Source organism: Diabrotica undecimpunctata, chromosome 4 (assembly GCF_040954645.1).
Source record: "Diabrotica undecimpunctata isolate CICGRU chromosome 4, icDiaUnde3, whole genome shotgun sequence".
Taxonomy (NCBI): Eukaryota; Metazoa; Arthropoda; class Insecta; order Coleoptera; family Chrysomelidae; genus Diabrotica; species Diabrotica undecimpunctata.
In genome coordinates, this window is record NC_092806.1 from 30768015 (window position 1) to 30786718 (window position 18704).

At 32.2% G+C, this 18704-nt stretch overlaps 1 protein-coding gene across 6 annotated transcripts in view; it reads right to left on the bottom strand.

Moving 5' to 3' along the window:
• upSET (SET domain-containing protein upSET) overlaps positions 1-18704 on the bottom strand; it is a 43739-nt gene that overhangs the window by 11740 nt on the left and 13295 nt on the right. Inside the window, exons 4-19 of one of the 6 annotated variants that reach the window (XM_072529267.1) lie at positions 17187-17384; positions 16824-17026; positions 16224-16470; positions 15860-16143; positions 15584-15741; positions 14608-15299; positions 13778-14006; positions 13350-13664; positions 12756-13249; positions 12458-12690; positions 10191-10312; positions 9749-10093; positions 9271-9475; positions 5796-5903; positions 4171-4632; positions 2097-2302 (exon numbers count right to left, since the gene is read on the bottom strand). In XM_072529267.1, coding sequence (XP_072385368.1) covers positions 2277-2302; positions 4171-4632; positions 5796-5903; positions 9271-9475; positions 9749-10093; positions 10191-10312; positions 12458-12690; positions 12756-13249; positions 13350-13664; positions 13778-14006; positions 14608-15299; positions 15584-15741; positions 15860-16143; positions 16224-16470; positions 16824-17026; positions 17187-17384 — 4321 coding nt within the window. In that variant the 3' untranslated portion in view covers positions 2097-2276. Of the gene's footprint in view, positions 1-2096; positions 2303-4170; positions 4633-5795; positions 5904-9270; positions 9476-9748; positions 10094-10190; positions 10313-12457; positions 12691-12755; positions 13250-13349; positions 13665-13777; positions 14007-14607; positions 15300-15583; positions 15742-15859; positions 16144-16223; positions 16471-16823; positions 17027-17186; positions 17385-18704 lie in introns of those variants that run through there. The other 5 variants (XM_072529264.1, XM_072529266.1, XM_072529263.1 and 2 more) reach the window with 5 other exon arrangements.

An 18704-nucleotide genomic window follows, 5' to 3' on the forward strand; every position in this document is an offset into this window, starting at 1 on the left:
GCGGAAAAATTGAGAATTTTGCCATTCGGGTATTTGTAATACCATTTTATCTTTTGATATAAGAGCTGTCCTTATTTTTATCTTAAAGTATATACTTTTAACAACTTTTCCTTAATTTTGAAAGATTTAAAAAAGATATTTTTTTGGGATATGATCTTTTTAAGAAAAAGAGGGGGTTTGAAACTACCGCATTTTTCTTGAAGCTTAGGCTTATTTAGAATTTAGAAAAATTTTACATCGAAAATCTATTTTTGTATATTTTTTCAGCATCTAGAGCCAGCTATGCAAGAAAAAGTGATAAAATACGGGAAAAATTGAATTACCTATATATTTTGCTACCGGCTATAATTTAGCGGGCTGAAATTTGGAAAATCATCATAGTTTATAGTATAGAATACGCCTGTAAAATATAAGCCAAATCGAGAGGGGTCGCCTTACCAACTTTGCATAGTTGACGTGGAATTACCCATTTATAATACATATTAAATAAGATAAAATATTTAGAAATATTCACCGCGCACATAGAGATTAAGATGGATAAAAAAATCGATATTGTTTTTCACTTTGTTGTGATCAAAAAGTTCTTGGATTCTGAAAATTTCAGCTGTTATGATGCTTGAAAAATCGCGTCCATTTCCGTTTTCATAAATAAGTTACTAAGCTAGTTCAGACTCGGTGGAATCCACCCGGATAAAAACTGCGTAGTTCCAATTCAATTAAAAGTGGTCAGACATGTGTAAGTAGTGTACTGTTTCCGATTCGGAAGTTGAAGAAACAGCATGTGTGTACTTGATCCATAAAAAAAGACATATTTTGTGATGTGTAATATGCTTTCTGTATCACCTGCACAATTTTTTGAAATTGTATTCCTGTAAGATTAGTACATTATAGTGCGCATAGTCTCTATTAAATCAAATATCATAAAGTGTATCTCTGTTACATATGGGAAATAGAAGTGCAAGATCGTAGAGGATGGAGGGCGATAGTGAATGCGGCGAAGACTCACCCCGAGTTGTAAAACCAGTGAAGAAGAAGACGAAGAAGTATCTCTGTTACACGCCACTAACATTTACACATTACACTCCATAGAAAACACAAAAGTCAATTATACTAGAATGTACTAAATTTTAAAACAATAAAACTTTCTGAAACTTAACATCAGAATATATATTTCAGCTAGGTATATCTTGTTTTTGAATTATACTTGGAAAACCTATTTAAACTGGAATTTATTTTAAACTTACAAAGAGTGCAATATCTAAACGTGCAATGATGTACTAGAAAATTTCTCTGTTCAATTTTACGTGATCGGCATAAACATGAGTTGAGAACTTGAGAAAAGAAAAGCTTGTGACGATAGGCGCGGTTGGAATGGATAAGTCAACTGTCTCTATAGTCTAGCAGACAAACAATGAAATTAGTCATCCAAAATGAAGCGTCGTAACTGGTCAAAAATATCCGAAATCACGTCTCAATCATGAATTCTCGGAAATTTTGGTGGCGCGAAGGAAATATGTTTCCTTGCTGGTCATTTTACATTGTAACAATAGAATCTTTTTTGTTTATAATAATAGAAATAATACATTAGATCTAGTTATACATATGAAACATATATAATACATATGAAATAAGTTTTCATTCACATTAAAAATGGCTTCTATAGTGTCGCGGAAATCCGTTATAAACCAAAGTATTGCTTTGTATCCTAAAGCAATACAACGTCGTCAAAGATCATTTAAAAACTTTATACAGAAAGCATATTACTTAAATTACAAAAAATACGTCAAAAGTTGGACTCAGGTATATTTTTTGTCACACAATCAAAAACATTTTTTTTGTTTTGTATATATTTTCCCCATTTTTATTGTACTAATTATTAAAAGTTTATTTGAATATATTTCGTTTATTTTTTATATGATATGCATAATCATATTGGCCTTCTCTGTTTGGGGCGTCTTAATAAATTATCAAAGTAGAGACCTGTTTAACGGTTACAAAACTGGTGACAATATAAGTCTGACCTACAACCGCCAACAACATGGCTGACGGTCAAGTCACCTCGTGTAAAAAATATCAAAGGCGGCAGTTGTGAGTTTACCTTCTGATTTTTTCTTATTCTGTGATCATACTAATAGCTGTGTCCTTGCAAATTCATTTTCCAGCGGTTGAGTGGCGGCTACCTCACAGGTGCATGATCTGCGCGGTCTGGTATCAACGTCTAGTTTTATGCCATTATAAATAAGATCCGCACGAATTCCTCCGTGTCTGAACTAGCCCTATTTGAGTGAATTTAATTGTTCCCCTTAAAATAAATAAAAGTTATTTTCTCTTTGAATATCGTCAACTTAAATGAAACAATGTGTAAAAGTGTCTAAGGACCCCTATCAATATTAGGGAGGATCTTTTTGTCACGATTTTTTCTTTTTTTAAAATTAAAAAAAAATTTGATGAATATAAGGTGAAAAACAAGTATTCAGAGGTAAATATTATTCTGACACCATCGAATTTACAGAGTGCTTTAAAGTGGATATTTTATGCATCTCTAATGTGTCTTTTTTTTTTAGAATTTCAGGACTTTACGCAATATTACCCAAAAACACTGGAGTTATGTGTCGAGGATTGAAATGTTTGAAAATTCAGATGTGAAATCTACGTAAGAATTTTTTTTCTTAATAAAAGAGGTCAATGCACACTTTTTTTTCTGTGGCACACTTGTTATTCAATCACTCATTATATTTAGTACTGACTTTGTTATGCTCTTCTGTATACCTAGATTACTTCTTTACCACACAAATTGTCGTTTTATATGTTAAAAATTTCATATTTTTTCGACGGTTAAGAGTACTTTTAACACTACAGAATTTTTAAACCCATTATATTCATAGACATTTTTATTAAAAAACCTACAAATCGCTACAAAGTGACCTCTAGACACGTCTATACTTTTTTTATTTAATTTAATAATAACTAAAGAGAAAATAAATTGAGAAAAAATTAAAAGGCATTCAAATAAGCCAATAGGATTTTTTGTAATCGATTTTGGTCGACCTTTAAAAAAAAAAGTCTTGGAATTTTCAGAATCTTTTTTTTTTATCATAAGAGTGATTAGATACCTGGACAAAAGAAAAAAACATCAATTTTTTCACTCAATGTTGTTCTCAAGAAAAAAGGTTTAAGATCAAAACAAAAATCGCTAAAACTTAAAATACATAGACATTGATGAGATTGTAATACAGAAACGATTTAGCAGGTAAAGTTTAGAAAATCAAATAAAGTTCAAAATAAGACGCACAAGATAAATTGATGGAGGAAAATTGCAAAACAAAGATAAAAAGAACAATCATATCATATATCAAACCACATCAGATCATAGATGTTAACGCAATAGTAATGTGTATGTCATTTTTAAAAAATCTTAATAAACACTGAAGAAGAGACCTAACATGGTATGATTTACAGATGACAGGAGTTTTATTGCAAAACTGTATATCTATTCTAAGCAACATTACATAGTGAATGTAAGTAATCATAAATAAAAATTTAGCTTGGCGCAGGCTAATGAAGCAACTGGAGTAAATAAAGATTCAACATATGCTTTCGAAAGGCTCTCAGTTTGGCACGCGTTAATGAAGAAACTGGAATAAATAAAGATTCATATGCCTCCACTTTACTATTAGTCCATTGGAAAGTTACATTAAGATTACATTTTTGAGAGAACCCAATTTTATTTTTTTTTTATTTGTGGAGGTGATTAGTATAAATCGCAAAAACCCTTTTTTCAAGATGGCAACCGGGAAACATGGGTGACAACAACCCCACAAACTTAAGCTTATACTACCCTCCCAACACCAAAAAAGTAAAATTGCGTCCTCTAAGAAATGCACGCTAAGGCATAAAAATTGTAACATTTCAATGGACAATATGTAAATTACACTTACAAAGTGGATATGGAAGCGTGGCTGGAGTAGCTAAGCATCAATCCCTTAAAAGGTATTTTTTCATTTAAGTCCAAAAACTAACTATTATTTTGAAGTCTATTTTATGTACACATAGATAAGATCAAAAAATAAAAGAGATAAGAGGTAAGAAGTATATTTTATGAAGATGTTAATTGTCATTCCTTACTTATTAAATCAACAAATTCAAAGAAACAGACTGACAATTACTTACCAATTGTTGATGAAAATGTGGGAAAATTACTATTCGGGTACACTGGGTTGTTAAAAGGTGGAACATAATTTACACATTCTGGTTCTTCAAATGCAGCTGAAGGTTCTTCCTTATCTACCACCTCTGTTGTATCTTCCTCGTCTGGTGTATAAAACATATTCGAAGGAGCAGCCTCCTTATTTTCTTCCTCCTTGACATCAACTATCTCTTCTAGATTCTGGTTTTCAGTTTCGGGTGAAGAAATGTCTTCAGTTTCCATGGCTTCTGGTTTCAGAGATTTTACAACTAAAGGCGGACTGCACATCATCGGGACTTGTTCTGGAGATGCAGGTGGCTGTGAATCAGACTCCTTAGCTGTAGGTTCTGTATTTCCCAGGACATGGTACTGTTGACCAGGTAAAGGCTGGGCCGATTTCCCTTTGGGCTCTATTTCCATGTTTAGTATGGCTTGAATGTTCAAAGCTGTATTAAAAATTGATTATTATATACATGGAGAATATTTTTTTCAGGAACAGCGGCGTTTATTCATGCTGAGAAAAATAATATTCTGTTATAGGTCATGAAAACAGAGAAAATACCTTACATCATGGTCATATACCAGATAATTTGTACAATTTGTGAAAAATGGTTAGTATTAGTATTTTCTTCATTTTAAGTATTATACATTATTCTCTTTTAAAATATCTTAAGCAAATTAAAGTAAAAATGTTTATTTTTGTAAAAAGTCTTGTATAATACTTCATGACATGTCAAAATCGCATATTTAAGAGGTATATTATTGTGAAAAGTTGAGATTTTGAATGCCCAGTAAAGCTCTATATTACAACAAATAATTAAAAAACCCCAAAAATATTTAAATAGATTCAGCTCTGTTACTTTGGATTTAAAGAAAATAATCAACAAGTACGGCATTAAGATTATGAAATGATCAGAACAATACTAGGAAAACTAAGGGTGCGCCCCTAACGAGGCGCGACCCTCGCTCGGACCATAGGATGGTATCATATTATCATTGACACATAAAATACATGCATTATTTTAAAAATTACAGCGTTCACCGTCAAAGCGCATCGTCTAGCCTCGAGCCAGGTATCGGACCATAGTACTATTCCAGCTTAGTATTTTTTCAACCCTCGACCCTAGTACTCTACGATTGACACTACGAGGCGCCGACCACCGAGCGTCGCTCCGACCATCGTATCGATGCGATGGTCTCCGTAATGAACACACCCTTAAAGATGTTATTCTGATCTGAAGGATAAAGCATCGTAGAATATATACAAAGGAAACTCTTATTAGGCAGCTTGGATTATGACTCAAAATATCTGATATTTAAAGAGACAACTAGAACGACTCAGAAAACCTTGTATAGATTGAAAATACACGCAATAACAAAACAAGACAAATTTAGCAGACAGGCAACATAATTCAACTTTTTTCTTTTTGGTTTTAATGAATCTGAAACAATTATTCTCTAATAATGAGCTGCAAAATTAGTAATTTTCTGCAATTAGTATTACATTTATAGTTTTTATTATTTATTGCATTTTATTAGCTCCGACCAAAACCTCTAAATTTGTGATTTGTGACAAAAAACAAAAGCTAATTCATAATTATATACTTACCAGGAGGTGGCTCTCGATCAACTGATAATCCAAACACCTTTTTCAACCTAAGGCTAGACGTTTCCCTTTGACGTTCAAGTTCAGTTGGTTCAGAATTAAACACAGGAGCTGGAAATGTAAATTTATAAGTTAACAAAAATCAATAGTCAAAGTCAATCATTGAATTGAAATGGTTAGTATCTTATCTCAAAATATTGACAAATGAAAGAAATAAATAATTTGTGTAAAGAAATATTGCATTTAACATGTTGAGGTAATTCTATTAATATGAAAAAACTTTTAAATTATCAGGCAGACACAACGTAACAGGTTTTTGGAAAAAAGACAGTACTGGGATGAACGCCATATATTATATGTCCTACGATCGGTTCCGATTTCCTCTACGTTTGCCTATGCTTTGATGATGTCAATAATCGTCAGGAGCGAAGTGAAACAGATAAGTTGGTAGCATCACGAGATATTTATAGGAAACTGCCAGAAATCAGTAATACCAGCGAACAACTTGTAAGTTTCAGAGGTTGATGCCCTTTTAGGCAGTACATACCTTCAAAGCAACAAAATGACCCAGCTAGAAAAACACAAGATATGAAAAAGATAGGAATACATGCTTGGTGGAGGAAGGAGATAGATAGAGACGACTGGAGAGAAACTCTTGAGGAGGCTAGGACCCACGCAGGACTGTAAAGCCAGAATGATGATGACACCTTCAAAGCCTGCTAAATATGGCATCAAGGTCTTCGCATTAGTTTACTCAAGTAACATGTTTACTGCGAACCTCGAAATATACGCAGGAACTCAACCAGAAGGCCCCTTTCAACTATCAAATAAACTATCGGATGCTGTCTGTAAGAGGAACATACCGTATTATTAACTAGGGACAAGTTCGGGGTTGATGTTGTAGATCAAATGTGTGGTTCTTATAATGTCACTATTTTCTTTGATATTATGAATATAACAGGAATAAATGCCTTAGTACTATTTCAAACGAATAGCTCGAACCTGAGTGTTGTACGGCGCGATTTTTTATACAGCTTAGCTTTGGACCTGATGAAGCTAATGTTTCGAAATAACTGAGGGAAAAATGCGGATTTTTTCTTGGAATTGAAGAACACTCGGAACAAGCTTCAACTTCTGCAGAAACAACTACATCCCAACCAAAAAGAGTCAAAAGAGGAAATGGTCATCGAAAAAGACACAAAAGAACAAGGGACTATTGTTCCCTCTACAATAATTGGATCTGCAAGGAACATCTTAGCATGGAAAAGCTTTACAGGTATGGCATTAGAGGGCCAGGTTATAATTGAATAAAATCATACCTATCAAACAGAAAACAGAAAGTAAAATTTGAGTACGAGGGAAGAAATTGCTTCTCTGATGAAGGACTCATTTCGGTGGGAATTCCTCAGGGAAGTATTATGGGTCCTCTTCTCTTTGTTTTTTATGTAAATGATTTAGCTTTCGACATTACAGACAACAATCAGAATACTCTTATTGTGAAATTTGCAGATGACACTAACATTTTAACTATAGGGTCATCCTTGAATAATTTATTGAATATCGCTAATAATAGATTAGATAAAGCACAGAGATGGCTCAATATGAATAAACTCATACTGGACAGAGAAAAAACAAATTATATCTGTTTCATCACTAAAACAAATAATAGTACCTTACCAGAAACTGTCTCAATTCAATCGCAAATGGTTACTCTAAACCAAAGCATAAAATTTCTGGGGGTACATATTGACCAAAATTTAGATTTTGGAGTGCATATAAATGAGATATGTAACAGGTTAGCATCTATCTGCTACTCTTTCAGAATAACAGCAAATTATTTGGACGAAAAATGTAAACGAGTTGTATATTTTTCAAATTTTCATTCTGTAATGCGATTTGGAATAGTTTTCTGGGGGGGAAGTGGTAACGCTGAACAGGTTTTTATATTACAAAAAAGAGCAATCAGAACTCTACTTAACTTGAAATACAGGGATTCATGTAGAGGTAATTTCAAAAAACTAAACATACTAACAATGGCTGGAACATACATATATGAATGCTTACTTTTCATTTTTAAAAATAGACATAAATTCTTGAAACACATAACAAACCATAATACTAATACACGAAACAATCTCATAAACTATAATATACCAATACACAGACTAACAGCATCTGAGAAAACCACAGAATATGCCTGTATTAAATTCTTTAATAAACTGCCTTATAGCATCAAAATAGAAACTGACATAAATAAATATAGAAAGTCTGTTCAACAGTTGCTCATACACCTTGAACCATACAAAGTGGAAGAATACCTTCAAGCTGACCTGCAGGGAGACTGAGGGCTCTTATCTGAATCTAAATGTCACTGTTATTATCCTCATATTTTAATATTACTTTTATGTTAAGTGTAGGTTGTTACAGCAACCATTACAAATTATAATTGACACCATTCTCTCTATTGACAATTTATATTTGTGTGTAACTTGTGAATCCTGAGAATAAAGCTTTTTTCTATTCTATTCTACATCAGAAAGAATCACCGGTTGTTTTCTTAAAATGCGCAACAGAAGAAGATGAATGATCTGGTTACCATTTTATCCAAACATTAATTTTTGAAATGTATTTATTCGCTTTTAATAAAATATAAGGTTGCCTAACAAATATTTCGTAAAAATAAACTTTGTTTTATATTAAAACGGCAATTGAATATATATTTTAGACCTGATTTATCCTGAGAAAAATGTGTATCCAACGCGACCGTTCATGTAATAAGTTGCTATGCGAGTAATCCAGAGTTAAAAGTATGAATAAAATTTTTACAACTGAAAAAATGAAACTTTTAAATGTTTCTAATAATAATATTAATACCATTGAAAATGACTGAAATGTCTCCTTGATAACATGTTATGCATAATTCAAAACGACGACGATCTTTTCATATTCATGAATTTGTATACCTTTGTTGGTTTCTCAAGGTCATACCATCAACAGTACTACTTAAGTTCCTGTTCAATTCAATAAAAACAATTAATGGGTTCTTATCTGCTTCATTCTTCTAAGTTGTGGTACCATGTGGCGTTAAAATATGTCCCTCGTAAGGTCAAATCGACCATTTCGGACTATTAAAGCAATGTAATAAGTCCCATGTACACAGAAAACAGGTTAAAGTATTTTTCCTAATAATAGAAAATTTACATGGAGAATTGTAAGAATAGAAGAGAACTTCTATATTTGAATAGTATCCCAATTAAATTATCTTCTTGGTGACTCAAGTGGATTTATAATTCAAGCCCAACACAAGCCACAGAAAATTTCTAAGTGTATATAAAATCCAAAACGGATTTGAATTAGAATTCGCGAGTAATTGGGTGATGGATGAATTGAACAAAATAACAGTTGTTAAAATAACATATTTTTCATCAATAATCACATTATTTTATAATCATACTTTGTATACATACTCGATTCTTACCTTTTTTAACTATGATGTCTGACACAGAAAGGTCATCATCACTAGAAGTTATTGAAGTGCTACTACTCGCACTATCAGATCTTTGTCTCGGAGTAACTTTAAATGACTCCGAAGAATTGTTTTCCTCTGTACTAACTTGTTCGTGTTCTGTTGATTTTTCTTCAACAGTTATTTTTTTCCTCTGTCGATATTCTGTTATGGAGAGCTAAAATTAACACGTATGTAAATAAATGGAAATATCCACTACGGAAATTGTTCTCAAAAAAGGTTTTTTTGTACAAATTATGTAAAAATGTTTATAACCAAAGGTTAAACTGTGTATAACCAGGTCAAGAATGTCACCAATAACAAAATCTTTGGTTATACATAATTTTTACATAATTTGTACAAAAAACCTTTTTTCATAACGATTTCCGGACTAGAAATCGAAACGTCAAACATTAGTTGAAATAAATTTAAATATATTAAGATCATTTACCTTTACCTTCCGTTTTGGTAACATCGGTTCAGGTTTATGTTTTTCTGTATTTTCAAATCCCAATATACTCAATGTTTTCTCCACTGTACCTACTAAGTCTGTATTGGCCAGAAAACGGCTTTCGCGGGAAAGTCTGGGATCTAATGAATTCAATGATCCAAATTCCGTTCTTGGAAGATCCAAACTAGAGGTAAATAAAGGTTTATTAAATTCTTGCTTCATCACAGCTGCTCGTTCCTTTAAAATGGCGTCGGATTCTAGGGTTGGATTTGAACTGTCCCCGTCTGTCCCACTATAAACTATTTCTACACCACCCTCTGTGGGTTTGACATCTTTATCTAGGTTCTGAAAACAAAACATCAATTTAAAATGAGAAGTTTTGAGATTAAAAACTTATTACAGAAGAAAATATGACAAGTGGAATTGTTAATGAAACACTTACATTGACTAAAAGAGGAACTGGACCAGTAGGTGTGCTAGGAGGTGAGTTATCTGTTGATAATGATTCCCGTGGTAATCTCCTCTTTTTGGGAGGTGCTACCATATCACTGATTGGCGGAGAGTCTAAAACAATAAATTGTGCAATTAAGAAAAACTATTTAAAATTCAGACAGAAAATTATTATAGTGATATAGAAGATTAGGCTCAAAAATTAATAAAATAAGCATTATATTATTAAAATAGTTTGTCAGAAAATAGTAAAAAAATAGGAAAGGAACCAACGTTTGGAAATATTTTTTTCTATCGAAAGATAATTAAATGATAAATATATTTATACTAAGTTTGTCCTCACTATTTAAAAGTCAATAGTGACAATACAATTCGATGGTCGATATACACAACGTTTCAATGACTACGCAAATAACGCATTATTTAGCAATGAAATACACCCACATCTAATACCATGACATTCTGTCATTTTCGTTGAACGTCACTAGATGGCGTCTCGTATGTACACATCTTTCAGTAAAAGTACAATTGATTTGACACCTTCGTGTCCACCAAACAGTAGAAAACATTTGAGAATTATGTTTTATTGGAAGTAAGAACTCGATAAGAACTATTAGCGTGGACTTTTTTCAGCATCCCGTTTTTTTTTCTAATAAGTTTAGTTGGAAGCAATAAAAAGATTTTTTATGAATATTTCTCAAAGAAAATCAACAGAATGCATCATTCACATAATTTTATGTGGAAATACATGTATTTATTTGAATAACATTTCGAATTCCGGAGCCTCTAACCATTAGAATCGTGCGAATTACGAATTACCTGCAATGCGAGCAATCTTTTTAAGACATCTAGCCATGAAATGTCAAATGTCATACAGGGCTGCATTTAACTTACGACAATATTTTGAGAGGGAAAAAGAGCTAAAAGCATTGTTAATGACTACTGGAAGAAAACAAAGATACTTGATACCATGTTAGGTACTGGCATAAAAAAACAACATATCTCCTGTTCTTATTAATTTAATCAAGAAATCAGATTGTGAATTATGGGAAGACAATGATGAAATGGTTTAAATAAAGTACTGTAATTCTTATAAAACTGATGATGTGATATTTGTATATAAAATTATAACAGTACACTACATGTATTATTTTCTTCCTAATTAACTACCTTCTACCTTGAGGTGATTAAATATTTCTTATATTATGTTCATCGTACTTTTGAGATGACAGGTTATACATTGACTCACAAAGTTCTTTGTAGCTTAGACATTAATGTTTAGTTGATTAATTTTTTTTTTAAATTGGCTTTGGCTTAGCCAATTGAAATCTTTTTGTTTTTTATTTACACAAAACAATCCAAAAAACGCCAGCTAACTTTTCTTTGTTTAAAAATTGCTTTCTTAATTAATTTTGACCACTACAGTATTCAAAACTGTGTAATGTTTTAAATTAAATGAGAGAACAGAGAGAACCATATTTTTGTAAATGTCTTCCTGTTCCTAATACTTTTTTGTCATTCCAGTCACTAATGAACTCAAAATCATAAACAACTTGCAAAACATCAATGTTATGAAAAAATTGTTTTCTTCTTTAATTCTTCATTTTGTTTTTGTCAAAACAGCAATGTTCGGGTTATACTGTTCTGACACTCATCTTCAGTTTATTTAGCATTAAAAATCATGAATATTTTTTCTTTAAAAAAGAAAAACCAGAATTTTGTTAATCCGTTAAAAATTAGTCATTCCCCGCAAAAATGGTACACCACTGGTAAACTCGAAAATTGTCCATTTTAGTTGATAGGTTAAAAAGCACACATTCTTTTATTTTAGATCCCAAAAAAGCAAACATGCTTTTAGATAACCTAAGCCACATTATTGGTGATTTTCTCTGTGTAATTACAATTTGAGTGATTATTATTTTCAAATCAATTTAAAACAGTTTATGCAAAAATATGTAAAAACAAACTTTATTTTTTAATCCAATTTGCAATTAAATACTGCTTTAATTCAGTAACATTTTCACATTTAGCTGAATACAATCTAGGCAACTCTCCAATTTGATTGGAGAGTTGCCTAGATTGGCATGCCCAAAACACATAAATTACAACTTAGTGAAAGGAAGACTTGGTAAGGACTGCAGTTTAATTTTAGCATGATTATATGTACTTTTTACTAATTTAAGGCACTGACTGCAACTAAATCTTTAAAAACACTGTAATCTATATGTTTGGTCAACAGTAATATTACAATTACTTTACCTGGCCTGCCTGATCCACTGTCACAAGAATGATCCTCTCTTATAGCTTGTCGAAGCCATCGTTTCTTTGCACTTCCTCGTGGCTGTATGTTCGCCTCACAAAAAGACATTAAGTTCTTTGACGCTGCATAAATTCCACTAGAGGAATCTACATCCATATTATTGGTTGGCGAAACAAGTGAATTCGGAGAAATTGCGCTGGCTGTCTGAACTGGTTCAGGGACTTTATTCAACCTTTAACAAGCAATTCAAGTTTATATTCAAGTTAATTTTAATCTATGAAGTAATAAATTACATACCATTCATTCATCAATCCTTTTTTCGTTTTCGGAAATTTGAATCCTTGTTCTAATGGCTCTACAGCTGCCTGTACCAGCAGACAAGCTGATGAAAGTTGTGTTTCAGGAGAAGAATGGGTCGAATTTGAATTGGAGTCAACATCTCTTGTAGGAGACTTGTGATCTTTGCTGTCATTATCACCGTTAGAAAGAGCAAGAAGAAGACCCACAGCTCTATCATTTCCTTCACTGTCTTTTGAAGGTTTTAGAGGGAGTTGACCTTCATTTGGCGATAATAGATTTTCATCGCCTGACGTCATGTATGAGTCTGTCGAATTTAGGCGGTTTCTTCTAGCTGCTGACTGGCTAACGGTTCGGGCACGACCTTTTCGCCTTCGTCTTTTTAGTCTAGGTTCCTGTTTTTCCTCTTCCTTTTTCTCGGGATTCGGTTCTGATTCTCGCCTATGGGCTTGTTTTGCTTGGTGTTCTTGTTTCCTAGACTGTGCCTTCTCCATCTACAAAAAATATAATTTAAAGACAAATTCTTAACAACATTTATAAAATATATACAGAAATACGGAGTAATGAAAATACTTGTTTATTTTTTTTACATACCTGATCAATGGCTCTTAAAATCGCCTCCAACTTTCTTTCCTCTCTACTTAACTTCTTGCATTTTTCGGATCTGTCTGTCTTAGGGGACGAAGATTTATCATCTTCCTTATCAGTTTTATGGGAAGCCCTTCTGGTAGATACGGGTGTAGGGGGAGGACTCTTGATTTCTTCCAGAGATTTTTCATTATCAGGTTCTTCTGGTTGCTCCTCTACTTCTTCTACCTCCTTTTTAATCTCTACTGTTGTTGGTTCTTCCTTTACTATCACCTCCTCTTTGATCTCTTCTTTTATTTCTTCTTTTACAGGTTCTGGCTTCTAAAAACAAGTAAATTTTGGATCATATTACATGTCTTGAAAAAAATATAATAATAATAAAATACGCCAACTACTAACTGATAAAAATATACCATATATATTGATAAGTGTACCTGAATTTCTGGAACAGGATCTTCAGGAACCTCTTCTTTTATTTCTTCCTTTACAATATGCTCAACTTTTTCTTCATCTTTTAACTTTTCAATTTTGGGTTTTACGGGAGACGGCGGTGCTGGAGGAGGTGATACAACTGGAGGGGGTTCCTCCTTAACTGGTTTGGGTGGATCAGGTTCTGGAAGACTTGCAGAAGTAACTCGACGACCTCTCCTTTTTCGGACGGGGCTGTTGAAATAATAAAATAATAAATATATATTTTATCTTATATCTTAGAATAGAAATGTCTTCTGAGTTTGCTTCTAATTAAAAATGAATAATAGAAATTTTCATCAATGTAGCAGAGATAAAATTATCAGAAAAACTAAAGAAATAGAAGAAATGGAAAAGGTCCAAAATACTAACCAAAAAAATGTAGCACTTCAAGCACATATTCAATTACTTCTTCAACAACTCATGCAACACCAACAGTATTTAAAAAAAAACTTATCAATTGCCAAATTTAATATGGCATTTATAAGGAACCAAATAAATTAAAGAATTACAAATAAATTAAAGAATTACAAATAAAATAAAAGTTACAGTGCACAGATTCTAAATGTGCCGGTGGGAGATGGCTTCTATGCGCTGTATTATAGTCGATGTATGAAAGAAAGTTTTCAAAATAATGAAATAACAAATATTAATATAAAATTTGTTATTTCATTATTTCGAAAACTTTTTCTCTCATACACCAACTATAATACAACGCGTAGAAGCCATCTCCCACCGGCATGTTTAGAATCTGTGCACTGTAGTAACCTTAATAAGTAATAAATAAAATACTTACACCTCCATAACATCTCCATTTTTCTTCACAGACGTCCTATTTACACCACATTCTTCAGAGTTCCCACAAGCACAGGCAATACTCGTCGTTCCTATGGCTGCCAGATCATGAGATTCGTGTTTGATTGTCAGCTCAAAATTTTTGTCAACTGTCGTCGTAGTTGCTACATAAATATGCAAAGCACCCTTTTCGATACAATGCCGTAACTCTGCATTCGGCTTACAAGAACGCCTGATAAATCGAGTCGTGTTACCGTATGTCCTTGTATCGACACATACTTCCGTATTGTCCTTGTGCAGTCGATAAAAGAACAAAAACGGTCCTGGTCTTTGAGAATGCTGTCGTGTCGTTAGAGAACCGCCGGAATTTCGATGCTGCGTCGACAGCATATATTTACCCATTAATTCAACAACAAATGTATTAGGAGGGAGATGTGCTGTGGCAACTAAGTATTTGATTTCTGTGAGAGGTTGAGTATGCACCCGACTTTTGTTAGATGTTGGGTCGAATTGAATGTTTGATTCAGAATGAGCACCATTCACTCTAATGCTTGATATTCTCGCCCTTAACTCAGGAGAGTAGTGGTTTGTGACAGCCTCCTCATATTTTTCTATCCACTGTCTGAGTTGAGGAAGATGGATCGCCCAAGTGTCTTGATTTTCATCATCACTATGTTTCACTGGAACTTTTGTCTAAAAATCAATTAATGATATAAAAAGTGTTTCTAAATGGCAAATAGTTTAGAGTTTATTTATACAAACTGTACAACAATAACTTGAAAATGGTACATTTAATTTAATTAAAAAGAATATAAAGAGTATTTATTTGCACTGTATAGATTAGGGTAATAGTCAGCCGTTTACATAAAACATTTATTCCTTACTTATAGTTATGTATCTTTAAATTATGTTTTAAAGATGCAATGTAGTTGAAATTTTTAATTATTGTGAAATATATTTAACACTTGATTACTTACCTTTTTCCTCACAATTTTCCTCTCTTTCCGTTTCTGTCTTTTTTGAGCTGCTTCTTTGGCTGCTTCGCGTCGCTGTCGAATCGCAGCTTGTTTAGCATGATTTTCGAGCTTTCTCCTGTTTGCCAACACTCTATTTTTAGTAGGAAAACTTGGAGGTACTAGAAATGAAATATAAAAGTATAATTATGAGTTTAAATACAAAATTATAAGTAAAGTCATTACTTGACAACAGAATAAAATCAATATATTACTATTAAGCAGTTAAGAAATATTTACCATGTTCTCCATCAGAAGAATCTGTATCAGTAACAGTTTCCTTTGGTTTAAACGCCTCCTTTATTTTTGGATCCTTCCTTAATTTGGGATCTAAAAACGGTCTTTCCCTTATCCATTGTTGCTGAATAGCACGAGCTTTCTGTCTATCTATGGGCTTTGATGGATCACATTCCTCACACAAGTATTCATCTGGAACCTGCCGGTTTTTCACAACACATTGTACATGTTGCCATACTTTGCATTTATCACACTCTACCATGTAACCATCATCATGGAGAAAACCACTAAAAATTGAACAAAAGTGGTAATAGTTGAATTTGTTTGAAATGGTTTACGATTTTTTTTAAATGTATTAGATACTTACCAAATACATCTCGTTACATAGTCTCCATAACCATCAATATTATCATTATTGACAGCTTCTGCTTCAGGGGCAGTATCAGTTTCCTCTCCTTCAGTGTCATGTTTGCGGTCAGATCCATCTGAAATATCTGATGCAGCATCGTCATCATGGACAGGCAACATAGAATTACTGACTGGAATCATTGACATGCTGGATACATTTGAGATAGGAGGAGAAGTTACTGTGCTGGACATTGGCATTGATCGCCCTAGAAATGCAAAATATTATAAAAATAATTAGAACACAATATAATCAGAAAAAAATAATAGTCTCCGCTTTATACCATTTAGAATTCAGGTAAATAAAAATTAAGCTATATGGCATAATCATTTGGGAAATTTAAGAAGTTTAAATTTCTTTTTAAATTTTTAAAAATAGAGAATTTCTATTTTTAAAATAAATATTTTCCCTTGAACAGTGAGATGTAACAATACCAGATGCATGAAAAAATACTCTTTCTTTTAATGTTTATTAAGTGAAAAGGCAAATTTTCAGTTTTCTTAATCTTGATGCCATACATATCAAACAGATATTTATAGATTTACTATCTTAGTAACTTACGTTTTGATGATCCTGGTGAATATATGGAAGGTTGAGATATACCATTTACTTGTGGAGGAATAGTTATTGTAGGAGATGGTCTTATTGGTGAGTCCGGTGGTAAAGTTGCATGATAATTGTGATCTAATAATACTGCTTGACACATTACAGATAATGCATCCAGACCAGATTTATTTGAATCTTCTGTAGATTTGCAAGGTTCACTAAAATCAAGCAGAATGAATATAGGTTAAAATTCTTAGGAAATTATATCAACTTTGAATCATAATAAAAAAAAACAAACAAAAAATAATAAAACTTTAGGGGTAACTTTCAATAAATTCTCTTTTAAAAAATGAATACACCTAGTAACAATCTCCATACCCATTAAAATTATTATTATCAACAGCTTCCACTTCAGAAGCTGTATCAGTTTCTTCTTCTTCAGTGTCATAATTATGCTCAAATTCCTCTGAAATATTTGATGCTGCACCATCATCACAAGCAGGCATCAGAGAATTAGTAAATGGAACCATACACATTTTAGAGACATTTTTAATAAAATTCTCCTTTAAAAAAGAACTGAAACAAGGAGATCCATTAACTGTCTGTTTAATCTAGTGTTAGAAGCAACATTAAGAAAAGCTGAGAATCTGAAAACTCTGATCTATCAAAAATAACACCAGATTAACTTTTTTCTTATTTTAGAGTTGCTTACTAAATGAGGTATATCTGATATAGTGTATTATCAACCAAGCTGGAAAACTGGCAAAATTAGAAAAAGTTAAAAGTAACATAAAAGGTGGAAAATGGCTATCAATAAGTTAAGGTTCCAATAAATTATTTAAATTTGTTTTAAGTAAAAAAGATATGCATACGTATGTCATGACATACTGATTAATTAATGAATTTGAAGGTGAGGGAGAGAAATTTTTTTTATTTCAATAAATCTCAATCTTTTATAGCTCAAAACATGAAACCTGAAAGTCAAGACAATTTTTTTAACATGTAATATAGGTTGGATATGTAAAGCAAAAAATTTAAATGGTACCAGGGAAAAAAGCATAAATGACATTTTTTACAGTTAAACCCAACCAAAGTTTCCTCAGACAGAATGTTAAAAAAATAACAAAGGAGAACATTGCTGGTATATGGATTACACAGATCTTGATTGAAGGCTATAAATTTGAGTATATGACCAACCTATATGACTACAATAAAACCCCAACTATCAGAAAAATATGCCGTACAATTAATAATCAGTGTTAATAACACCTGGCAATTATTTCATTTGGTTTCCACTTATTTAGGCTGTGCATTTTAAATAATAACTGATGTCTCTTTAATATCTATCATATATTTTTCTACATTAAAATGGTGAATATCTACTTTTTACCAACTTAACTTTACTTTTAATATCGTTCAGTGTTTAGAAAATATTCGAACAGCTCTACTAATTAAAACCAAAAATATTGAATGGAACATGACATGCTATTCTTCCCATAAGTAAGAAAATTCTAGTTATCCTTAAGAAAAAACTTATAAAGAAGTAAAGACTTGTAATTTATATGGTATATTTTATTATTAAAATATTTAAAATTTATCCAAAAGAATTACAAATACAGTGGTACCTCGATATACGAGCACCCTAATATACGACTGTTTTGAGATACGAGCCGCGGAGCGAGCGATATTTTGTTTTGAGATGAGAGCAAGATTTGAGATACGAGGAATCAGTTTTTATTCAAATTCATACCTCTTACTTGACTACTTCTAATTGGCTTTGTAAATAAAAGGTAGTTTTACTGGACCTCACCATAAAGATCATTTTACGGGTCTGTACGTGACAATTACTTGGACCAACAAATTAAATGGTCATTGGAAGTTATATCTGACAAAAAT